Source organism: Chiroxiphia lanceolata, chromosome 13, assembly GCF_009829145.1.
Source record: "Chiroxiphia lanceolata isolate bChiLan1 chromosome 13, bChiLan1.pri, whole genome shotgun sequence".
Classification (NCBI taxonomy): Eukaryota; Metazoa; Chordata; class Aves; order Passeriformes; family Pipridae; genus Chiroxiphia; species Chiroxiphia lanceolata.
This window is the reverse complement of record NC_045649.1, coordinates 11,286,051-11,312,023: the sequence shown is the minus strand read 5'-3', so window position 1 is coordinate 11,312,023 and position 25,973 is coordinate 11,286,051. Positions and strand designations below refer to the sequence as shown.

The 25,973-nt window shown below is 38.9% G+C and overlaps 1 protein-coding gene across 5 annotated transcripts; it reads right to left on the bottom strand.

Annotated features, from left to right (window-relative positions):
• Positions 1 to 781: 781 nt before the first annotated feature.
• CYLD (CYLD lysine 63 deubiquitinase) lies at positions 782 to 25,625 on the bottom strand. 5 transcript variants are annotated; one of them, XR_004359437.1, is made up of 18 exons: positions 25,546 to 25,625; positions 21,146 to 21,806; positions 19,647 to 19,949; positions 18,652 to 18,757; positions 17,460 to 17,552; positions 16,813 to 16,929; positions 14,882 to 15,261; positions 13,313 to 13,478; positions 12,358 to 12,499; positions 11,701 to 11,823; positions 10,322 to 10,413; positions 9,545 to 9,611; positions 8,305 to 8,437; positions 7,816 to 7,924; positions 7,434 to 7,552; positions 6,617 to 6,833; positions 4,908 to 5,159; positions 782 to 2,105 (listed from the first exon to the last, which is right to left on the bottom strand). XR_004359437.1 is itself a non-coding variant. In XM_032701029.1 (18 exons), exons 3-18 carry the CDS (start codon positions 21,650 to 21,652, stop codon positions 4,975 to 4,977), a joined length of 2,859 nt encoding a protein of 952 aa, XP_032556920.1. In that variant the 5' UTR covers positions 21,653 to 21,806; positions 24,864 to 24,968; positions 25,546 to 25,614; the 3' UTR covers positions 782 to 4,974. The 5 variants fall into 5 exon arrangements, 4 of the variants coding, with proteins under 4 accessions (XP_032556920.1, XP_032556919.1, XP_032556922.1 ...); XM_032701029.1 differs by adding an exon at positions 24,864 to 24,968 and having other exon boundaries at positions 782 to 5,159; positions 25,546 to 25,614; XM_032701028.1 differs by having other exon boundaries at positions 782 to 5,159.
• Between the last annotated feature and the right edge of the window lie 348 nt (positions 25,626 to 25,973).

Genomic DNA, 25,973 nt, shown 5'->3' with positions numbered 1-25,973 from the left:
CGGTGCGGGCACTGCCCTCGTGCGGCCGAACGGGGGAACCGGGACGCGACCGCCGGGATCGGGGACCTGTCACTGGGCAGGCTCAGCTTTAGCTTCTACAAAGGCAAAGAGCAATCTTATTGCAAGCGAAAAACCTCAGTTTAAAAAAATCAGCCCGACCCTTTACCCTGCGCAAGTGGGTGTTTTTCCTAAAAATATCTTTTGCGACTATTTTTACACGTGTTTAAGTATTTTCAGTGAGATAAAGATTTTAAAAATACTTAACATGGACAGAATTCCTTTTACAGAAGCTGGTAGGATTTTTTCCATTCTTATTATTATACTCAGGAAAATAACAAAAAAAAAAAAGTTACACCTAGAAATACTGGATTTTTTCTATATAGAAAATGTATGTAAACTGGGAGCTGTGGGTTCAGCGCTGATGAAGCTACAGCATAATCCCAGGAGGATTAGGCTGCTCACTAGAGTTAGAAAAGTGGTGTACTAAGCATTTAAAAATTAAGCAATTTTTCCCCCCAGGAAAACTACAGGTAACTATAGCTGTTTTTCAGTGGTTTTCCCTTACAGCATCAGGTACTAACTGGTAAGACAGAAGTTGTACTGTTAGACCTGATTTGATACAGTACAATTCCCAAGTTTCCTAGAAATGCTGAAGAGGGACTAACAGAAAGGTATAAACATAAATCCTTCTCAAAGGATGCAAAACAAGTTATTTCACCACTGCATTCATTCTTTTTCATGAAACTCCCAAAACTCCAAGCCCCAAAGAAATGAATAGAGCCATAAGAACAATGTTTTTAATTAATATTAATACAGAAAGAGCACATGGTACATTCCTTTCCAGCAGCAACTCATTCAGCTCTACCATTGGAAAAAAAAAAAAGTTAAGGCTAGTTGAGGGCAATCTGATCCAACAATTTGTTTCCCTAGTGCCTTCTTGGACACAGCCTTTGTAAGTTTAAGAGACTATTTGTGCACAAAACATGGGATGTTTATTTAGCAAAACATCAAGAACAGATAAAAACATGCTTTGTTACAGTGGTAAAAATACACAAAGCTTTCAAGCTGCTTTTTACACCAGTTCAGTTCAGAAACCACACTGCTCCAGAGTGCAGCACGGTGTGCCTTGGTGTTGTATGGAACAGGCTCCATCCTCAGGGAGCGTGGTGAGCACGTTCAGTGAGTCAGTGGAGTATAAAGTGCACGAGAAAAATAAGTGCATTGAAATGAACCATTTATGATCAAGAGGAATTCTTGTTACACATAGTACTTGCTGAAAATGGGAATCTCACAGGCTGCTTAGTACAACACAGTACTACAATTCTCAAGAGCACGGAATTGGTATCACGGATATTAGAAAGACCTTTACTTAACATAGATATCTTTGCATTTTTTTCCTCCAGTTATCTCCCCCACCCAAAGACAAGCATTCTGATGTAACTTACAGTGGGTTTGGATGGGTGGGGGTTTGATGGTTTTTGTTTGTTTGTTTTAGTAATGTATAAGGCATCACCTTAAACTAAGACCTTTTCTCCTCACCCTCTATGTTCAAAATAAGCAAGTGTTTAGTGGCACAGTGATTTGTTCTGTCTTGAACCCCGAGTTCTAAAAATTTAGCAGAGCAGGTGAGTTGTATAGGGGTGCAGGTTTTCTCCCAGTTATGAAAGATTATGTACTATGAAACTTTACATTTTTACAGGCTGTCAGGAACCATTTTGTCTATGTGTTTTCCTACTCACAGCTTAAGGCCACTGTCAGCAGTACGTATGAGCCAAACCATGGAGCAATGATCTGAGCGCTATTAATTTTTGAGGACATTCACTATATAAAAAAAAGAGAGCAAGAACTGATTGAGAGGTTTCCAAATGCATTAAACAACATAAATGTTGGGTGCTTAGTCACTGAAATCTTTGGGCATTACATTTACCAGCAGTAGATACTTAAAATGCAGACTTCAAAATAGCTTATTGAATTCAATTCCCCTACAAATACATGCTGAAGGCTAAAAAAAAAAAAAAGCTTTCTTACCCTTGCATATAAGTATGTAAGTTATTTTACAAGTTTCCTTTCACAGTGAAATCACTTTTCTGTCTGAATACTTGTTCCTGAGAAAGGAAATAAAATTGGGGTTAGTTTCTATAACATTTCACTTACATTGCCAGATCACCTTCAATCCAGTGCAGTACATCACACCTTTTAGGTTAAAAAAAGACTGTCAAAACTTTTTTAACATTATAAAAAAAACCTCTCTGTCCTCTTAACTGGTGAGCAATAAACTAACCATATACCGTTTGCAAAACCGTTTTGCAATAATCTACAGTACAAAATGCAGGCTGCAAAGCACTGCCTGTCTTTCCAAACACAGTATTTGTCACCAAGTGCACAGTAGTGAACGTTCCCTCCATTCTTGGAGGCAAGAAGCCAAACAATTCCTTCACTTCTGATAATAGAGTACATATCCTGAAAAACTGTGATTCTTGGATATTTGCAGTTGTAAAAAAGAGTGGGTATTTTGCTACAAGATTATTCATCTAGAAAACTTTAGCAGGGCTGCCAATTCCATTTCTGTCCTCTGGGCATAGCAGGTCCAAGGCTGTTCTCAAAGTTCTGGCAGGAAGAGGTAACTCTATGTAATGGGGCTGGGGGTGTGGGAAAGATGACACCAGTGGAAGATATATGAAATTAATGCACTGGGAAAAATCGAAAATAAATATAGGGCTAGGGAAGAGAAGAATCCAGACATTCAAACTGGTCTCATTGGTACAAAGGTTTGTGCTTGTGCCTGCTTTTGCTCTTGGTTCAGAGGAGACACTTGCACCTCCTTCCAGGTTAAGTGACACGGTGGGGCTGGGGGAGGGAAGAGATCAAACAGGGGCTCAAACGTTGTAGAGAGTGAGTTGAGTGTTGTATTACTATTGCCTTTTTTAACAAGTCCCCTCAGCCTTTGCTTTGCAAACAGCTCTAAAAACATCACTGGAGGGACCTGGAGGCTGTGGCCAACCCTCTACTTCAATGCACCGCCAAGGGTGGGCTACCACACCTTCTGCTTGGATGACCTAAGTGGTCTCTAGTTCATGTCAATGAACACAAGCTGCCACAAGCAAGTCAAGGACTGCTCTCTTTACCTACAAGATGCTTCCAGGGCATCTTTGCCAACACATCCCAGCTGCTGTCCCAGAGCAGGATGGGCTGTACCCAAGGAAGTGCCCATGGACAATAACCAACCCATTGACTGATGGTTATAGAACCCATCACCTAAAGCTTCACTGAGTTTTTCCAGGAGAGAAAGAGGTCAAGAGCTCAGGGCAGTACTGAAACAAGAGAGTTTTGCCAAAGAGCACAGACTAGATAAATAAGGCAAGGGAATGTGAAAGCCAGGAGACTCGTAGAGGCAAAAGCAACAGTGACACTTCTAATAATTTCATTGCTCTTGAAAGTGAAAAATTAGAGCACACTTCATGCAATAGCTAATGGAACAGATCGACCTTGCTTTACAGAGATTAGTCCTTCAAGCAGTTTTCAAATCTCTCTCTAGTACTGTTCTGTGGTAGTGTGTCCCAAAGAAAGATTATAGGTTTTCCAAGAAAAACAAAGTAACCACATTTTTGACAATACGGGATCAGTCTCCATTGCCTTTAAAACAGTGGCTTTTTCAAAGTGACTTTTCCTCTGTTATATTTTGTTCTCTCTCCTTTATAGACTTGATCGCCAAAAGGAAGTTTCCATATAAAACATCTTAAGAGTTGAAAATGTACAGTTCATATATATGCAATTTGTACAACCAGATGGTATTGTATATATATAGTTGCATGTTTGCTAGTCAGTGTAGACAGAAGTAGCTAAAAGGCAACTAAAACAACAGTATTTCATTGCAAACAGGAACCAACAGACTTTGAAGTACAGTATTTTACATTAACACAGGTTTTGCAGCTTTTCAAGTTAGTTTTCATCAGGTACTTGGTATACAGTAAAACTCTGATCTACCTTTATTTATAGTTTCATCCTTCCAGGCAGAGATTTTTAATATTCTCTTTTTAATATTAGTAATCCTGAAATGAAGAGTCAGATGTATAACACATTCCCAGGCAGTAGCTTAATGTGCTGTAGAAAAGTCAGTTCTGTTTACCAAGGACTAGAATCCACTTCAGTAACATTCCCTGAGGCAATCCACTATTTTATTGTTTTGTCCTGGAATCGTTTGTGTATAGTTGCTGTTCTGTTCCAGACTGCTTTGTTTCTTTAAAAATAGACACTTAGAAAAAGACATCTGTTAACTTTCATTGCTAATTTTATATTTCAGCAATTATGCTTCCCCTTAATACCCTCTCTCTCCTCCTGTTTTTCCCCTCCAAAAATTGCAAGTTAACGACACAGCAAGTCTGTGTGCTTGATTTTCACAAGACAGGAATTCAGATTTTTAAATGAATGTTAATTTTTGGAACTGAAAAGAATGTAGTAGATAACAAAATTAATATGTAATAACGGTCTAAAATTTATCTTACTAAAACTGAAGTTATTCTCTCTTCAAGAGAAGAATCTGTGGTACTAAGAAGATCAAGGGTGGGGGTAGAGAAACACATGAGAATCATTATCCCTGTCCACAGACATGCACTGAGCATGCACACTGTGTATCCTTACATTCCCAGTGGACTGAGGAGATTTTTCCTGATATAATTTCACCTTTATCATTTTTAAAAAGCCTGTGTATAATCAATGCACTTAAAGCTTTAAGTTTTAGTAACTTAACTTTGTTTATAAAACAAACACACACAAGCACACTTCCTAGAGTGCAAAATGCTTAAAGTACTTCAGTTACAGAACTCCATGAGTAGGTTTTGGGACAGTAAATCCTTTTGCTGTCATAGTGAACTTCTTCCATTGCCAGCAACGGTTGCATTGAAACTAACCCAGAATGCAGCAAACACAACAGCCAGTGACCCCCGACTGTTTCTTCAGTTCTGCAGAGATCCCTCTTCATTTGTATAAACTCATCGTTGGACTTTGATACATGCACATGTAAGCATCACAGAGCAGTCTTCGTGCACATCCTTGGATTTTTCTGGAATCTAGTGAGTGTAATTCTTCTAGAGACATCTTCAGGTATTCGGCAACTTCTGGACATGGGGTAACTTGTGGAATGTTGAAGCCATTCTGACCTCCTTTTAAACCATAAGGAAAGAAGGAGAAATGGATTAGGATACCATCTGCATATATCTGCTCTTCATCATATACTTTAATTATGACAGCATCACCAGTTCTTGAAAATGCCTTCTAAAAAGCCTAAATATGACCCTCTGGACCTCTGCAGGGTAAACTTCTATAAAAAGTGCATTGTTTGAAAAATCACAATTAGTGTCAGAATATCTTGTGGTGTTTACTAACAAACCACACCCACACAAACACCACAAAAACCCAAGGAGAACTTTTGGTTTTCTTTAACACTAAAAATTCTGTACAACTTTGGGAGAGTGACCTGAATACATAATCCACCTCTAATGCTACTGAACTTGTTAATAACATGACAACTGGTAACAGTTGATGAATTTACAAACCCCGTCTCTACCTGACTTATAACACCTAAAGCAGAGTTTACTCCTGACCATTTTCCACATAAAAGTGAGCAAATTCAAACAACACAAGTATGGACATCCATCTTGCAGTTCCCAGCAGACATTTTTAACTTATGAAGAAAAGCTGAAGGAAAATATCCGTGATACAAAAAAACCCCCTAAGATCAGCAGGAGATATATCCAGCACCTCATGTGATCTAAATTCCTGAAATAAAGACTTCAGTCATACACATTTCAAATACTGTGAAACAAAGCTTGATTGTCTTCTGGTTGGTATAAGAAAGTGACTTTAATCCTGTAGCAGTTTCATTTTCAACAGGAGGCAAGATTCTTCTCTCCCTGCCAAACCACACTGTAACACAAGGGTTCAAGAATTCTTCATGCAAAAATTGTTACTATGAGTCTGACACTTCATCTCTTACTGTTTTTCTCAGGCACCAGAATTGAACAGAGTCCTTATTTAAACAGTATCTGTTTAAATAGCAGTATCTAAGAGAACACTTGTTTTACTGACATTTGTATTATTACAGGGTAACAATTTTCCACTGATAACTCTGAAGAGATTCAAAGGAATGGCATAGATGTTGTAATGTTTGACTATTTCTTTTATTCTAAAGACATCTACAGTAAGTCATTTAAGAAAAAGCAATAAAAATATTTGCATACTATCTGATGATCATGTACATCCACTTAAATATAGACTAAAAATACACTCCTGCAGTTGATTATTTAAAATTAATTCTTTCTGCCAAATTTGCAAAGCATAGAAAAACATATAAGGAGTCCTGCTAGCAAATTTCTGCAGTTGTTTCTGTACCATCTACTCACTCAGGTATCCAATTTAGGTGAAATTGAGATTATGCAAATCAGCAGCTGCCATGAAATCAATGTGTGGAGGTAAGGCTGGGTCAAGATTAGTAAACCAACATCGAGTACATCAAGTTAAACAATATTAATATCCTCACAGCTTTAAGAAATAGTTGCTGAAATCTAAAACACACTTATAAAAACTAAGAGAAGGTGAAGAGAATAAATGAAAGCTCTACCATCCCGATCTGCCATGCTGTCGAAGAAGAGCCAGGCAGAGTCATCCCTCCCATATTTCACAAAAGCTACGTAGTGGCTGGTTTCGATGCACAGAACTGCAAACAACTCCATCTTCTGGGAGGGGATGCAGCCATGCCGCCAGTCCCAGTCTGGCAGATCCTTAGGAAGTGACAATGGATTGAATTTATGACTCTGTCTCTTGGGATGAAGATGAACCTACAGTTGAAGTGATATTTCAGAAAAGGAAAACACCCCGTAAGATTATTTGTTTCGGTGGCAGACAAAGCTAAAAAGAACATTACTGCTGAACAGAAGATTAATGGCTTTAGAGAGGGAACTGCAATAACAGTAGCTGACTAAACATTTCTTCTATTTTTCTCCATCAGTATAGTTCAACATTGCCCAGAAAATTCAAACTTAAGGTTAGAAGGGAGGTCAGCTTTAGTGCAACAATTTTCTACTACACTCAGACTTGAAAACAAGCCATGATTGACGTCTTTATGCAATTATCAAACAGAAACTAACCAGTTCTATGTCATGAATTTATCAGCTCTAACAAGGGGGTATGTACATAAATTAGGATTTAAAGCAGACAGTTACTGCTTCTCCACTGTGTCCAGTCCTGGATTTGGCAGTTACCATGTTGATAAACACACTGCAGGAGTTCCTGATTTGTCACCAAAGGAGACATTTTACTGGGTGGGTGGCAGTTACAGTAGTGCCGATGAAGAAATCTCACTTACACCTTCCTTTCAATTATTACAGCATAAACCACTCGGGTTAAACCCACACAGAATAACAAACAGAACCACTTACTTGTGTATTGCATGTTTTGCAGAACTGCTTGATTTTCCCAGCAGAAATATCAGTGTCTTCATAACATTCTCTGCACTCGTACATAGCGAGCCCTCCACATATACGGCACTGCCTGGGGGCTGCATTTTTAAAAAATGTATTAGTCTCCAATCTGGAGAGGTTTTCTGTGTTTTGTTTGGGTTTTTTTCAAGACAAGGAGTACGAAAAGGAAGGAGAAATATTATTTTAAATAGAGAAAAACAATACATTAAAAAAATCTTGGTAAATATTTAATAGAAAAAACCCAACAGAACAAACCACCCAAACTACCAGGAGTAGTTACTTTCACTGTGTTAGTCACTCTCAGCAACTCTCATTACACAATGCAGTGTTATATACTTACTATCTTCAAGTAAGTCTGTTATATTTAATTCCAAGGATGGAAAAATTTTATTGAACATTTTGAAGTCTTTTCCAAACCGAGGCATCTGGATAATCAGGCAAGAGGGTGCCTAGGTAAAATGCCAGAATATAATGTAATGATTAGAGATACTTCTAATGTTATAAATGTATTCATGTTATTTAAACTTGCAGTGCATTGTCAGAGGTAACTCAAAGTATTAGTCCTTAAAACAACTTACTGCCAGTAACTAAGAAGTTTTCTTTTAGCAATTCTTTGCCTAAATCTCTTTGGCCTGTTCAGCAAAAGGAGACATGTCATTAAGTCAGCCTTAAAATATTTTTGTTATGTAGGCATCCTGGACCACTGACATAGTATTCCCATTTCCAACATGTCCACACGTTTTTACACCAAATCCTGCTTTTGTCCCACTGCTGAATGGGCAAATATCTAGATATCATCACTTCTAACAAGGTAACAGCTGTCACCAACCTCTGCAAACTTCAAATTGCTGTTGATGAATGACCACTCTAGTAATTGCTGAATTGTTGGGACTCCAACTTTCTCATTTTTGTCCATAAAAATTTGATAGAAGTAACAGTCTTGTACTTTCTGACCTGCTGATCTAAAAACAGATTAAAAAAAAACCAAACAAAACAGATTCTGAAGCTCTACTGTAATGACTGCATTTTACTAGGAAAATAACATCTATGAGAAAATAGTTTATAAAACATCCTCTCTGCATTGAAATATATTGTGCGTAAGGAAAACAAACAAACAAACAAACCCAAACAAAACACAATCCCCCCCAAAACAAAATGCCTTAGAGGACAGGCAGACAAGTACTAAGTGTGGACTGATTTTAGGAAAACTTAAAGAAACAAAAGCAGTGTAAGTTTCAGTGACAGTGTCAGAGCCCCCACCTCTGCAGAGCACAACACACAGTGGGCACGGATACACCTCACACAGCACAGAACTACAGCAGCATGTAAAGTAACACAAGTCCTGAAATGAGGAAAGGACTGAGAAACTACAGAAAATGCTTTGTAATGGTGCTGCTGCCACAGAATGCAGCAAGGAACCTGGGAATATCAGGTGCCAGCTAACAGTATGACAGCAGTGAGCAACAGTCCCCTCCTCACTTAAACCCAGCTACAACAGCTGAACCCTTGTAGTGCTACAGCTGAGAGTGAATCCATACATAAATGCCAGCATCTGTTATTTTGATAAAGTAAGAGAACCAAACTTGATCAAGGCAAACAATTGAAATATTTTCATTAGCCTAACAGAAGAAATGCAAATCAGTTTCTACAGCTCACGCACCGACTCAGCAATCTGTGCAGCTTGTCCCAGAAATAAGGAGCTGTAAGCTGCAGGCCACATTAAGAATTGCTGTAGGCCCTCTCACAGCAGCCCTTCTCCAGCATAATTACCAGGAAGACAGTAAGGATCTCAAGTAGACAGCACTAGGACACAGGATCTCTGTCTAGCTCTCATGAAACTGTGCTCATGAGCTTGTGCAACAACACCAGTATGGCAAAACCTGCCTACCAAAAAAGGTAGGAAATAGTGTCAAATTAGTCAATATAACTTTACTATATTGAATCCTATTAGCACTTTTAATCACAAGTCAAAGGTGTTTTAAGAGTTGTCTCAGTTTAAAAGGCAGAAGATAGTTTCTCCACATTAGCCTCTACAAATGGTTGAGTTCAGCAAAGAAAAAAAGATTCACCTTATTTTCAACAGTGGCTCAACTCTTAGAATATGGTGAAATAAAATATTCAAAAATTCTTCTGGATCTGCGAGGGGGGAGAGAAAAAAAAAAGTTTTGTTAGCATGCAAAATCAGCTGCATTATTCAAGACTTGTTTATAATGAAGGTTTTAAAAATTTTCATAGGAAAAAAACAGTTAAAAAAAAACGTTAATTTTTATAGCTTTATTAACACAGTAAAATTATGACAAACTATGAACATTTTCATGGTAAGCTTCTATTTATTCTTTTGGTGTCAAAAGGCCCTAATAAAAGGTACAGGCTCAACAGGGCAACAAAGCTCAAAAAGTTGGGAACTAATTTTTTTCTAATATGATTTACACATTTAATTTTTTAAAATACTAAATAACCATTTTAACAATGAAATGTTGGTAGTGAAAAAGTTTATTCCTCAGGGACCAAAGGGACATTTTGAAAAAGGACAAAGAGCCCAGCCTTATCACACTCTTCTCCCCTAACTGCTAGAAGGAGTTACAGGGCCACAGGAAGGCAATAAAAGAAATCCAAGCAGTGGAAGACTTTTACAGAAATTGTTCAGCTAGGGTTCCTTACATCCCCAAGGAAGAACAAAAGACCGTTCTGCCAGTCAGTGGTCACTCAAATTTCTGGTAGAGACCCTACTACTACAAGAAACTATTTGGGTGTTTTGTTCTGGTATAATTACATAGCAAGGTATCTCAGTTCTTTAATATAATGATTCTTATAAGTCTCAAAGAAAGGAAAACCTCCCAAGTTACCTTTTTCCTCTGATGTGAATCCTGAGGCAGCCTCAACTTTTTCAAGTATTTTCCTCAGTTTCATTATTTTTGTAGCACATACGTATCCGTATCTAAGATAAATGGGTTTAATAAGCTATTAGCTAGTTTGTGATCAAATCAGAGAAGCACAAAAAACCTCACCCTCTTAAATGCTGAAATACAGGTTCTCAAATCCTGCTTTAACTGCATACAGTACTTCTTCAAAACCAAGTGCTGACTTCTCATATTCAATCTGACTTCCAGATTTCTTAATGCAGGATAAATTTAGTGCAGTGCTCAATGTTCTTTTATAGCCTTTAAGAGCATTTTTAATCATCAACTTACTAGAATAACTGTTTTCTGATTTGTCAGTCAATTACTTTTGATTTGTTTTCACTCTATTTTGCATCACTTAATATATCATTTTCAGAATGTCACATAGTAACAGCACTGTGGGAGTTGTTAATAAAAACAAAATTCAATATTTGAGAAAAAGATACAGAGTTGTATTGCTGACCTAAGAAGCTGAGGTTTTGAGCATTTAGTCTTTTCCTCTAAAGTTTTAAGCACGGTAGAAAGGTAATAAGACCTTTCAGTCAGCTACCTGAGATTTCTGCTACTCAGTGTGTATCCTGCTATCCTACCTATAGCACAGAACCCTGGAACACACCAGGAAAAGTACACACACCCTTACAAGAACAAGGGTTCAGAGGCCAACATTTTATTCCAGGAATCAAAATAAAAACTTTGTGATAAATTGTTCAGTGACAGCCCACAGAATTTCAGAACTACAACTGTATTATTCTCATGTTTAAAAGAAATTAAGCTCAAGAAAAGTAACTTTTCATGCAGATTTTTGTTGCGTGTCCTTTGCTCATTGTGCCTAAGAAATTACAGACCTCATATGAAGTTCTTCTAAAAAAAGTGTTTTGACCACTTGCAGACCACATGTAAACAGTAACGAAATTTTAATGCCCTGCCAAATCCAATAAATTGTGAAACACCATGTAAGATAACTCACATACTTTTCTTGTCAAGTACAACAGCATTGAAAACATGTAAATAAGAATGTTGTGAATGAACTTAACTTGTATTTATCAATGCTTTTTTATTTATACCTGTATAAATTTTACAATAGCTTTATGCTGATCCTATTTCCAAATCCAGACCAGTGAAAATATTTTATCACCAAACAATGAATAACTACTTCCAGTTAGCACTGATTAAATTTACCATGAAGAATAAGTAAAAATACTAAAAAAATAAATTGAATAGAGTGGTAGCAGCAGGCAGCCAAACTTCTCAGATTTGCAAGAGGAATGCATACACAGCAGAATCTCTCTAATTTATATTAGAGACCAGTTCATGGCTTTACTTACATTCTCAGAGGATTCACAATTTCTGTCCGCAACAGCTCTTGAGTCTCACTATAATACTCTACATCATTCATTTCTTTAGGTCTGAGCAACACAGTGTCCAAAACAGAGCTAAAAGAAAACAGGCTACAAAGAAAAAAAAAAAGGAAGGTGGTTTTGATCCTGGAAGATATGACCATTCAGATGTCTGAGCAATGTAAGAGAAAGCAAGCAAAGCCACAGAAAAATTAAAGAACTAAACAAACTCCCAAAGCAGTAATTATGGACAGGGGACGACACAGCTGTGCTAAATAGCAAAAGCCCACTCTAACCCAGTGTGCTTTCTGCAGCAAAGTACAGAACAATTGCCCAGGCAGGACTGTGCAAATAAGCCATGAGGGGTATTTCCCTCCCTCCTTCCACCCACAGCCTGGGTTGTCTTTCATCCTTCAACCATTTACAGGCCAGGGACTCCCTCAGCCAAACTGAGCAAATACAGAAGGGCCAGAGCAGCTGGGACACCATCAGCACTTTGTTACCCAGTGAATGATGCTCCCACTGGAAGAGCACAGTAACATGTCAGGCTGGAGCCATGACACAGGAGCTGCACAGTAACACACACAGACAGTCCATGTTCTGCATTTCTAGCATGGGATGCTACTAAACAAATTATGAACTTACCAGAATAAGGTGGAGTCTAAGTAACAGGAGTTGTAATGACCCTGGATACCTTTCTTCTTTCCAATCATTGTCTCTAAACCTTCTTTTTCCATTTTTGGAGGAGTGTTTTCTTCTACCACTTCACTTAAGTAACCTCCAAAGGCTGAAATTTTTTTTTTCAAAAGACACTTTAAAGCCTCAAATTTTACTCCCCTTGAGATTTCCCTATTAATGTTTTATAGCTAAGTTGCTGCCTTAGTGTAAGCATTCCTTCTCTGGACTAGAATAGCATTTTATTATAGTTGAAACTCAGTGTTCCAGAGAGTGAACGAGGCCTTACATTCCACTGGTAATGCACATTAGAGTGCTTCAGAAAGCCTACAAGCACTGAATTAATTTTATCCAGTAGGAATGAAGTTCTCTTTTCATTACAAATGCCCTGTTCACACTATCTTACAAGTATCAGACACTTTTCTTTGCTGGGTCCCCAGCATGACCCAAGAAATCTAAAATACTTGAAGTTAGCAAAAAAAAAAAAGTTTTTCACCACTAAATTCTACCATAAAAATACATGCTTTTTTATGCTAATATTTAGAAAATAAATTAATTTGATGCTATATAGAAAAATAGCTGCCTTTATTTCTGACAATGCAATCACACATTGCTGGAGTTTCAAATACCATTTTCAGCAAGATTGCTTTACAACTTCTAAAGTAAAAAACATACAGCATAAAAAAATCCCTTTTATGAAATGTCTTTAAATATATGAACATTTTCTTGTTTTAAAGCATAAAAGAGTAATCCACAGAATCACTGTATTCCGCACAGGCTGATCTTCTATTCATTAATCTCCTTTAAGTAACACCTGTACAGATTCTCAAGTGTTCAATACAAAGAACTTATTCCAGGAATAAATGAAACCAAACCCCTGGTCAGTTCCCAGCTGATAAATAAGAAAGAAGCAGAAGGTCAGTACCTAGAGAGTTGCAGCGTTCAATCTGGTTGGAAACAGGCTGCAGTGAGGCAAACCTGGAATCTGGCCTGCAGCTTTTGAGTTTAACAAAAAGAGCTTTCTTCGGAGCACAAGTGAAGTATCGAGTTCCTTTAAATGTTCCGTCCGTGCAGCCTGCACATTCATCTTCCTGGAAATTCAAGTGAGAATTCACTATTTTTCTTATTTCTAGAATTCTGCAGTAAGACATTTGATAAAGTATCTACCCACAAGTCACCCCTCAGGTCCTCTGAATCGTGATATGTAGTGTTTCTGCATTTTAGTATACAAAGCTTTGACTGAGGCATTGTTTAACTGGATTTGCTGAGGAAAGTAAGAGTTGCAGGTTTTTTTCTTCATGCTTAAAATTTCATCAGAAGCAGCTTGGGGAGGTGGGAGGGGAGACCCAGTCCAGATTCCTTCTGTAGTTAGGAAGAGCACACATGCAGTACTGAGCACCTTTTACAACTCAGTTAAAATCACTAAGCATTGGGTAGTGTGAATACTTTCAGTGCGACTGTGCTACACGAGAAAAATGCCTGCTTTGGAACACACAAAATGTACATCAAGGACAAACAACACAAACCAGGTATGAACAATAACAAGTTATTATCTTTGAGAATATGATTTAAGGTATACTGTCTACTGCTAGGCTTTAATGCAGAAATGCATGAGTGACACAGGTTAACACACAACACCCTAAGGTGCAGTCTCAGAACCCCTGTGGTAAACTGTGGCTTCCAACTTCATCCAAAACACCCACAAGGATAAGGATTTTTTGTAACAGCTGGAATTCCAGTCACATTCTGATCTACTTTGTTTGTGTTTCACATAATTGTACAGTGTTATGTATTATGTATATGTATTATGTATAATGTTCAATTTTATTGAACATTATCCCAAAATAAAGAACCCCATTTTCTTAATTGAGTACACATTAATTTAACTGACAGCCAACTGCAACCCTGGCAGCAGCTGCCACAGAAGAAATGTCAGTGCAGAACAGCAATTCATGTTTGCAGCAACTGTGCTTTTCCAAAGGGCCCAGAGAAACACATAAAGCATGTGGCTGTCAAATCAACCAGTTATCAAACCAGTTATCAAAACCAGTGTTATGGCTCTGACAGTCATAACTCTGCCTGTTTGCTGGTATGAAAAAACAAACATCAAAGTGATACTCAGTAAAGGCTACTACAGTCAGGGCATTTTATATAAATTTGCATTTTAAAAGACCTTTAAATATCGTCAGCTTTTATCAATTACAATCTCCATAATGCAAGCAAAGGACACTCCTTTAAAGCAAGGAAGTGATCAGTCCCACAAATTCAATTACCCCTTGTAACATGAAGACATCTCAGAGCCTCTTAACAGGGTAAGGTCTAGGACAGCCACAAAAGTCAGAGCTCATTGAAGAATTTAGCTCTAAGGACATCACATGGCAACCTGTTTTGGGCAAATCCCCCCAGATTGGCTGCTTTTGCAACATATACAGAGGCCAGCTCTGAGAAACAAAACTAGTAATTAACACTAATATGAACTACAATTTATATTTACCAGTTCCAGTCCAGCCAACACTTCATTTACTCCAGGGGGCTGGCCAATCCAGCGGATTACTCCATAGAAAGGAGGATTTTCTTTAACTTCAGCCAAGGAACCTGCTTCAAGACCATGTGAGTTCCCAATTGGGCTTGCTGCTGATGGACTGTCCTGGTTAGCTGCAGTATTCACATCACCCATGACTGACTGAACAGATAAAGAGAGAGGACTGTGTCCCATAGTACCATTTGTACTTGTTGCTTTTGTCAAGCTAAAAGGGAGGGAGTGAAATCTGTTTTCTGTAGACACAGAGTTTGTTAAAGGTGGCTGCAGTGGAGGTGAAGAATGCCCAAATCCAGAAGATGAATCAGTAAGTGATTTTGCAGGGTCTTCAGTAGCTGTTAAAAACAAAACCAAGATGTTAGTAAGTGTTGGGTTTTTTTTCCCTCCGTCTTAAAAAAGGAAAGACTTGGCTCTCAAACCAATGAAGTGCATTTGCAACCACATCTGATTTAACATGTGACTATACAGAAAGCACTAAGAGCTGGGGAGGGACATTTAGGAAGAAATTTGGCACTTGGCAACACTGGAGAGACAGAACTAACTGAGGAGACACTGCTGCAGCCCCATCACTTTTACCACAAACAACAAAAACAAACAGTACAGAGAAAGATGATGTTAGACAGAAACTACAGGAAGGTTTAGATTGAAAACTTTTTTTCATCCTGAGACTTTTTCTTTGAACATGAGCTAACAGTCACAAGAACTGTAACAGGCAAAACTAGGAAGAGTTCATTGGCCATTGTGACTGAGGAAAGGACTTGGTTCACAGCTTACAGAGACATGAGTAATTGCTTGCAGACACAATTTGCAAAGGGAAAAGTGTTTATTCCCCTGACTCTTATCACAATATACTTTGGTTCTAACACAAAGAACCTATCAGTGTCTGTATATGTCATGACTAATATTGTGCCTGATAAAAGAGACCACAACTACATGTGATCACAACACTAGCACCAAGTGTTCTGTATCTTCTCTCATGTCTCTACATAGAATCATAAAATATCCTGAGTTGGAAAGATCTCTATTACACAATTGGTATTCACAGAACAAAAGCCTCTTCTTCATTAACTGCTCTCCTCACACTGTTTTATTAACTGAAGTTAATGTCTAAAAAAAAAGTTAAAAACCCATGACAACTGTTACACAACCAAGAATAATTTTAACCCATTTTCTTTTACAGTTCATGGAATTCAGGGGCTACTGCTGCAATAGCTTCCATTGTAAATTAACATTATCAGTTTAGTCTTTACCCCTTCAGTCACTATGCCAGCCAGCTATACTTTTCTGAAGTTTATCAGCCAGAAAAAAAAAAAAGGTCTGGAAGCAAATCAAGATATACTGATCCTTTAGGCACGTGCACTCATACTTCTAAAAACTCATAGAGGGATTTTACAGAAATAACTTTTAAAAAATACTGAAAAAACATGTATGCTTAGTCAGATTATTTCCCCCCTCCCCACTTCCAGACTGATTAGCTGGCATGGCAGAATAGTTCCCTTAGATCTGTAACATTAGCTACAAAGACAGGCAAAATACAATTACTCTGTATACTTGGCTATAAGGAATATCTTCATGTCTTCCATCAAGCCTCAGCTTTTATTTTGCCTGCAAGACATGCATTCCCACAGAGCTGCACATACATTGCCAAGAATGTAATCTCCTACATGCAGAATAAAACCACAGGTCACATTAAGACATAGAACACTTTCATAGGGGTTTCAAGATGCTTTTTATGATATAGTACGTCTTCCACTAAGACAATATACTCCAACTGTTTTACATTTAATCTCATATTTGTTTTATTTGAAGAACATAATTCACTCTAGTTTTGTTCTGTTGGTTTTTTTAAATAAAGTATATGCCTACATGAAGGCATCTCTCTTTACCTTCATCAATATACCATGGGGGTTTTGTTTTTGTTTGAGGCTGAGAGTCAACTGATGAGCCATTTAACGTGTAGAAGACTTCAGATCTGCTTCTATTTCCAGGTTCAGAGGTAGATCCTGGAAAACAACATACTTTAATGAAGAGGTTAATCTCTACTTAGAAAAGGTTACCTACACTCTTACTTCATAGTATAAATTTGTTACTATACTTTCAAAAAGACCCAACTGCCTTTACACAAAGCAGCAAACTCTCCCATCAAGGTTAACACAGTTCTAAGCTTAAAAATCTACACCAAACAAACATAATCCTCCAAGCTGAAATTTCAAGTCCCCAACCTGAAAAGAAGGCAGAAATTACTTCTCAAGTGCAAATTTTTCATGACTATAAATTATGGATATAAGAAAATATTTGTGATACAGTGTACAGCAGGTATTTTTTTGTTTTTAAAGCACTAAAATTTCACAGTAGGCAAATAGATTACTGATGCAATGCCACACACCTATAACTCATGCCAACATATAACCACAGTTACTTTAGTGAAGATCATCTCTGTCAGCATCCAGTGCCAGAAAAGACAATACTTTTCCTCAAGCAATAAAAACTTGTAATTCTTACATAAGTGAAGAAAATCACTTCCCACACATACCTGTAGCCTTTGGCTTACTGTGATTGAACACGCTTTTGTCACCTCTTGAGGTATAGGCAAGCTTGGGAGGTCTCCTGTCCTGTGACACAGTCTCTAAGACATGGTGTATGAAGAGAGTATTAGCTTCCCTTTTCTGTGTTTTTACTGTGTTACAGAGAAGTTCAACTCCAAAGGTAACCAAACAAAGGGCTGTCATCGTAAGCTTTAAAACTGAGTGGAGTAAAACCCTGCTTGGCACATAACCAACATTTTACATTTTGCATGCAGGATTTGCTTCTATCACATCAGCAATTACTTTGCTCTGAAGGCTGCCAGTACTTCATGAACACTTCAATGTATGTGCATATTTCCATTACAGGAAACAGACGCATGAAATTCTAAACTTTATTTTCTACCAACACACTTAAAACAAATGCTCTTCTCCCAAAAATGGAGCCTGTATGAATTCTCCAGAGAAGAGAGGAAAATTTATGCAAAATCACGCATCTCAACTAAACCAGCGAGTAGATGAACATAAATCAGTCAAACCGAAGAGCAACAGTTACAGAGCAAGGGCAACAGTTACAGAGTAAGGGCAACAGTTACAGAGCAAGGGCAACAGTTACAGACCACACACTCATTAGCACCTGTCTACAGACAGAGCCCAAGCAAAAGTTACTTATAAAAACTTTGCTTTCTTCAGAAAAGGGATCAGGGGACTGTAGCTGTTACAAGTTAACACTATTCCGTGAATTACTGCTGTGAATTTTTCCACAGTCTTGCTATGCATTTTCAAATATTTATCCACAGACTGCATACATAATACTATCAATACCTTTCCAGCACAGAAAGACCAGCTTTCTGATCCAAGATATTTAAACTCCTGGAGTAAATTTAACAACAGTCCATACAAAAGATTCCTGCTACAGACACTCACATATTCACTAATATGAATGAATGAATGAATGACACAACTCCACAGTATTGTAAATACTATACTATTTGACAGGAATTTTGTTCAATATTAAAGCTTTTCTACTAGTGAGACTATAATGCAAAGGAGGGGAAAACTGAAGAGAATTATAACACAGAAGGTTAAACTAATTCAAGTGAATTAAGGATATTAACTTTGCAGTATTGTTTTAATCATATAACTGTGCCTAGGTGGAGATGTTATCAAAGTCTGCCTTCTGGTTAAGAAAGCTGGGCATACCTGGAATAACGTCATTGATATGCAAAAGAAGTGTACTTTCTACACTTGCAAAACTGCACAGCTGTATCCCATTATATCTTCCATCCCAGTTTCCAATCGGATTATCCTAAAAATAGAAAAACATGTTACATGCATCCCAAGAGAAGATTTACATCGTGCATATGTCTTTAGGAATATAAAAAGTAGGAAAATGAAAGGTTTGACAATGTCTACTTTTTCCTGTAACAAATTTTGTATTTAGAACAGCCAAAGATTACAGTCTTTAAACACAAAAGCAAACTTAAAACCTGCTCTTTTGAGAAATATTTCCTACTTTAAAAAGCATTCCTCTACTAAAACCTATTATGGATAAACAAGTTAGAACAACTTCAGTGCATTGTTAGGGAACAGCTACTGCAACCAAGAAAATGGAAGCATCTGTTCTACAAAACCAAAGCCAAAACATAATCTCGAACTATCAAAAATTTGAAAGCTGTCTATTTTAAAACATTAAAGTTGCTAGAAATATTTTTTAATTACAGGCTTCACATTTTCTTGAAAAATCAACTTTTGTACTTGAAACTCAATACTTTTAAGGTAGAACAAAGTCAAGCAAAAAAACAGTAACATGAAAAAAAAGCTTTTAAAAACAGCTAACAAAAGAAAAATACATCCAGCCTACTTTTTTAACAGGCAGAACAAAGCCAGTCTCACAAGACAAACACTCAGCTCTATGACTTCAAGACTGACACCTAACATGGCAAGTAGCTCAGTGGAGGCTCCTCAGAATAACCAGAGTATTTCTCCTGAACTCTTTAGCATCAAATAGGATATCATTTACCTGATATCAAGAAACAATTACCACCAAGGGGCATCTTTGAACACAAGTGTTTATTTCCCATTTTAGATCAGCCTCCGCTGAAGTAGCTTGTGGGATAATGTATCTTCTTCTAATTGCATGTCATTTACTAGCTAACACACATGCAGAAGTTATTAAAGTCAGATTATTTTCTTACCATGTCCACTCCAACAACGTATCCTAAACTTTCGTTTCCTGGTAAGACATCACAGAATATAACTGTCCCATACTCTATACTCTCTCCTATCTTCAGAGAAACCCTGGAGTTGATCTCCAGAGGAGGAAGTTCTACCTGCATTGCGTCAACTGGAGCTGCATAGTCACTTTCCAGTTCATTGTCATCATCTTCCACCAGCTCCAGTTTGTCCAAAGCAACAAAAACCCCACAGTCCTCATCGCATCTGAAAAGCTGCTTGCCCTGGTACTGTCCATCAGTAAAGCCCTGACCACGACCTTCTTCCTGGGTGTCGGAGGAGGAGGAGGAGGAAGAGGGGGAAAAAAAAAAAGAAAAGAGAAAAAACCCAATGTATTTTGTGCAAAAGCAGACTACTAAAAAAGCAGTAACACAATGCAGTGTTTTGGACAAATCTTACTAAGAATTTGCCTGGTGAACTGTCTTTATATTGAGAGAATTCTATTGTCAGAATTTGTGGCAAATATAAACACTGTCTATCTTAGGGGAATAAAGAGCAAGATGTCATCAGATTAGAGAGTAGCTGCAGGCAGAAGCCTTTTTACTCAGAGAAGCATGTTTTCTTCAGGTGCAAATCTTGCTTCCATCATCAAATTTTTCCCATATCAAGACAAGACTACTTCATACTAGACATAATGCTAAGCATTCAAAAATTCCACTTGTATGCCAAATAAAGAGATGATTTTCAGAAGCACTTAGGCCTGATATTCCCTGAGGTTCTCAGTGGGAACTGCAAAGTCTGGGAAAAGTTTAAAGAGTACTTTGAAAAATATACTTCTAATACAAGAGGAGCACTCTCCTGAACCTAATCCTTCAAAAGCTTATGGTTGGCATTAATTTTGCACACAACAGCTACATTATCTTAACTAGTTGCCATTTTACTTCCAGGGATCTACAAAAACAGCAGCCCTAAAATCCAAGCCTGCATTTACGGACCATATCCTGACACGTTGGAGGAAAAACAAAGTACTCAACAGAAATCTGAGAGTCACATATGCACCACAATGGGAATATAACTAATTTTGCCCAGAGAAGCTGTAGATGGTCCCTCCCTGGAAGTTTTCAAGGCCAGACTGAATGGGGCTCTGAGCAACATGGTCTAATGGAAGGTGTCCTTGCCCACGGCAGAAGTTGGAACGAGATGATCTTTAAGGTCTCTTCCAACCCAAATCATTCTGTGTTTCTATGAATTAAATTTTTCTAAGCTAAAAGGAGTCAGAGTACATTCAAGTCTTTCTGCCAGCCCAGGCACCTCATCAAGCTTTATTTAACGTGTAGAATACAAGGCTGATGTGATATGGCATGTTCATGGGTACCTAATAAACAACACTTATGAAAAGACTGAAGGTAACAATTTTCAGGGGTCACTATGCTTCTAAAAAATAAGTTATTATTACTTCCTCTTCACACCAAAGACTTTTAGCTCATCCTATAAAGTAAAAACCCCTTGGCAAAAGACTTACCAGCAACTCTACTCCAAAGTATATCCCTGCAAGGGACCTGTCTTGCATTAAGGGTCCTCTGAAGCGAACAACTCCAGGAAATTTGTCATCTCCTGACCTCAGCTGTACTCTAACAGGGGAGCCAATATCTATTTGGATGCCTTTAGCTAACCTGCTTTTGCTTTTAAACAGACTGTATCTTTCCTCACAGTTAGTAATAGCCAAAAGCAACTCGGCTAGTTTTTCATTTATTTCTATAACATCCTTCTCATCCACAAACAGGATTGCATGAGGTTGTTCCAGAATCTTTAATCCAATCTGCAGTTTCTTGCCTTTACAAGGAATATTTCTGGAGTGTCCCACAGAAGAACGGTCTTGGAAAAACTGCCCGATGCTACCTTTGGGCACCTTCAAGAGCTTTTGGGTCTGCTTGTCTATGACACTGCATTCCTGGAGAAGCAAGTAGAAGATCCGCTCTTCCCAGTAGGATGAACTTGCTTTTTCTTGACTCCATAAACCCGAATTCATTGTGATTAAAACTTCAAAAGCTGCACAGAAGTCTTCAGGAAAAATAAGCTCTGGAATTATGCAGAGTGGTCTTCCCAAATTCTACTGGAAGGTCCAATCTTTGTCAAACAACACAATATTCATTTTGCAAGGAACCGAGTTCAGAGCAGGAAGCCTAGAATAAAAAAAAAATAAAAGAAAAAAAAGGGAAAATTAAATTGGGAAAGTATAGCTAGTCTTAAGTAAAACATAATTTAAATCTGTGACAAGACCCACTCCTCCTACAGAGTAATAGTTCAGCAAAATCCAAGACAGTGACCACAGTCCCAGAACAGCCACAATATTGCTGATCATGGACAGACCCATTTACCCATTTCTACTACTTACTGCTTATTTCCTTTCCTTGACTAGTTCCTTGAAGAAAGGAGCTGTGAAAAAAGTGCAATGAAATGCAGAAAACACATAAAACACACATAAGTGAAAGGAAAAAGAAAACTTAAGTTCACATGAACAGGAATAAACATCCTTCTCAAATTTATAAATAATATTTTATGGAAGATCTTTTCCCGTGCTTAGTGACTACTTATTTCTGACAAAGTGCACTGCATCTGTCGTCCTGCATAACATTTTGATTTAGTGAAGCAGAAAATTGTGTTGACGAAATAGAGCAGCAGAAAATGGAAACTTCAGTAACTCATAACAGCCATTTCTTTAAATAAAGAAATTGTCAGTTCCAGTAAGTAACAGACAAAGCATGAAAAGCAAATTACACCTATATTGCAACATGAAATTCTGAGAAAAAATTAAGAAATACCTCACTTTCAGTTAGTAAAATACCCTAGAAATAAACACCTTAGTTAAACATCATCCTAAGACTTGTAGTTTGCAACCAATAAACTAAAAAAGAACAGTCTGAAAATACTTCATTGAGAATGGCAGCAGGTACAAAAGTAAAATACATACACACAAATGGCTACAGTTTTGATCCTACTGGATACATGAAGGAAGAGCCACAGTACCTCAGCAGGATTTACTCTTCAAAGATGGCAGAAAACGGCAGCGTACAAGTTAAAAATATAATTTTTTAAATTTTCCTGTTTGTAATCTGTGATGCCAGTTTGCATTTGGTTAAAGGAGAATCTCCCTGATTATTTATGGATTTAACTTCAACAAATTAAAAGCAAATAATCTCTTTTCCTTGTGGCTAGGTACCCTGTTCCTCCCCAGCTTTCCTACAATGGTATTCAAATACCACAAAACTCATTGCTATTTCTCCTACTCAGTTCAATCCCCATTTCAGAAGCTATTGGAAAGCAATGGAATCCAGTAGTCCTGTAGCTATTTTCATCATCTTTTTTTAAACAGAAAGATTATTTAACAAAACTCTTTCCCCCAGAGAAAAGTAGTAACAACCACAGACAACCCGAAATTTATGCAAAGTCTCATCTTTCAGTCCCAGGAATTCACACATTTCTGTGCTGCCTTGGTGAGCCTCTTGTGCCATCCAGCCATTCCAAACTGCTTCTGCTCTGCACAGATGTGGCATGTGGGTGTCAGTACCATCACACCGAGGCACTGCTGCTGCAGCAGCTCCCAGGAATTATGGGGTTTAACGTGTTTCCATCTGCAAAGTAATTAACATCCGAGGGACAGAATCTGGACAGTTTCAGACCTCATTGAAGGAAACTCTGGTAGACTGTAAATGTATTCTCATAAGTTAAAAAATATTTTTCTTCATTTTCATTCAACACACATAAGTGGGCTTTAATGTTTGGTGGTGAGTGACAAAAAAGTGGTGTCAGTATTGGAATGAAATAGCAATGCTTTATACGAAACTGATACACAACACAACAGGATTTCCCCCCCCACCACACTGAAACATGATTACATGACCATTAGTTTTTGTAAGTCTACTCAGATGTTAAAATAGTTTCCTCCAAGTTCTGTCTAGTTCTCTCCCCTTACTTTTTTCCAGACAGTGGGGAAAAAATAGATCCTGTCTTGTTCTTCATAGCTCACTCTGTGTTCTCAGCTTTCAAAAGCTGATGCACTTCACTTTCTTTTTTTGTGAGCCATTCCACAAACTTACTGAACCCCTGATATACTGCAAAAAAAGTATCTCTGACATTACAGGGAACCTGACCTTTCCTATCCTATTTAGAGAAATAATTCATTTTAATTTTAGTAAGTATGCATGGAAATAATATATTAAAAGACAAGTCTGTTCAAGAGCTTTAAAATATTAATTTTAGAATATTATTTATCATATCTATTTTTCATAAGGATACCCTGCTTGCAGGTCCATTGCTGCAACAATCTTCACAAGTTTAGTAGTAAAGAATTCAGTGTGAAAACATGTTAACAACTGCATTTAGATTATATCACAATAACTTTATAGGGTGTGTGGTCAGTCTTTCAAAGTCCTCATTCACAGAGATATTATTAAACCCACTGGATACAGTACCAAAAGGCTTTCCTTTATTAAAAAGTTTGTTATCCCTTTATAAAAATGCCTTCTTTAAAAACTTACCTACCACCACTGTCTCCTGTCAACAGAAAAATACAGCTCTAAAACCCAAATTCTCTTCTTTTAGAATAATAAAAGTGATAAATTAGTACTTTAGCAGCACAGAAAAGCTTTTTAAAAGGATGTTAAGCTTTGGCAACATATCAGAAACATAAACCACTGGATTTAAATTTCTTTTTTCAGCCATTTTCCATGGAATTGATTATTCTGCAACTAAAGTAAAAGCCTTGCTGAGCCAACAGCCCACGTGTATCAGACAAGGGCCAGAATAAACTATTAGACCTCAGTATGAATCGATTTGGGAACCAAACAAAGCACACTTACCAACAAGTCATCATTACACTGCACAACACACCAGCAACTACAAAACCCTGTGCAAACCAAAGAGTACTTGCCCACCACAGGCATTTTAAGTGTCAGAGCCTGTTCTACTACCTTCTTTTACTCCACCTACTACCTGAATTGTTTTCATGCTCAAAGGATTTTCGGGAGAAACAGGCAAAACACAGTTATGACTGCAATACTACATACTTTAGAAGAAAAAAGCATTTTAAAAATCGTCAGAGGTAGGCCAGCATAAAAAATCTAACTTCAAAGCTTCCCTAACTTCCTTTTTTATTCTTCTGTCATGAGGCACTGTTGTCACTACAGACACATCCCATCATAAAAAGAGTTTGCTCTGAAATACAAGAACTCTGTTCCTACCCTGCAGGAGCCTCGGATGAACTATATAGAGATGTTTGAATCAGCTCTCGGGTTTCAGCATGAACACGAGCCCGTAGCTGTGATCCAGAGCACAAAACGAAGAGGCTAAAATAAATAGTACAGATTCTAAGAGAACTTTAACACCAAAAAAGAATTTAAACAGCTGAGATGCAAAGTTATGTTCTCCGACAGTCCAAAAATAACTTTCGAGGGAAGGTTAAAATTCGGAGCAAGGAAATTTAGTCGCGGCTCAACGTACACATGAAAAAAACTGAAAGTGGTTCCCTCACGAAGAGTTCCACGGCAAGACACGTCCGTGCGAGCCACAGTGCTCTGCCGAGCTTCGGGGAACGATTATTCTCCCCCATTTCTGAGCGTCCTCTCCCCTCTCCGGGCGGTTCCGCGCAGGACAGGGCAGGAAAGTCCCGAAACACTTCTGCGCTGCCCGGGGATTCACGCCGAGCTGCGGGAAGGCCCGGCCGGGCCCCCGCACAGCAGCCCCGCCCCGCCCGCAGCGGAGCCCCCGCACCGCCATCCCCGGCCCGGCCCCGCCGCCGGGCACGGCCCCCCCCGCGCCGCAGGGCCACGGGCACGGCCGGAGCGCGGCCTTAGGCCGGGGGGCCGCGCCGCCGCCCCGCCCCTGCCCTGCCTGAGGGCGCCCGCGGCCGCGCTCGCCCCTCACCTCCTCACGGCCGGCCCTGGGCTGGGCGCGCCGCCCGCCTGCGGCACCGGCCGGTCCCCGGCACGCCGGCCCGGCCCGCGCCGCGTTCGCCCATCGCCGCCACGGCCGCGCAACCGCCCCTGCTGCCCCCGGCAGGCCCGCCCCCGCCGCTCTCAGCCAATCACAGCGCACCGATGCCGCCGCTCCGCGGCGCTACTGGCGAACAGCGCCGCCAGTCACAGGGGGATTCGGGGATTTCCAGCCCATCGCGGTTGTACGAGCGGCAGGGCAGGGGACGGGGGGCGGGGAAGGGGCGGGGCACTCCTCGAGAAGGACGATGATTGGTCAACGAAGCTCGGAGGCGGGACGTCGGGGGCTAGGGCGGCGCTGATTGGGTGGAACTGGCGTGCCCCCGAGGGCGGGGCGGGCACTCGCGGGGTCGGGGTGGC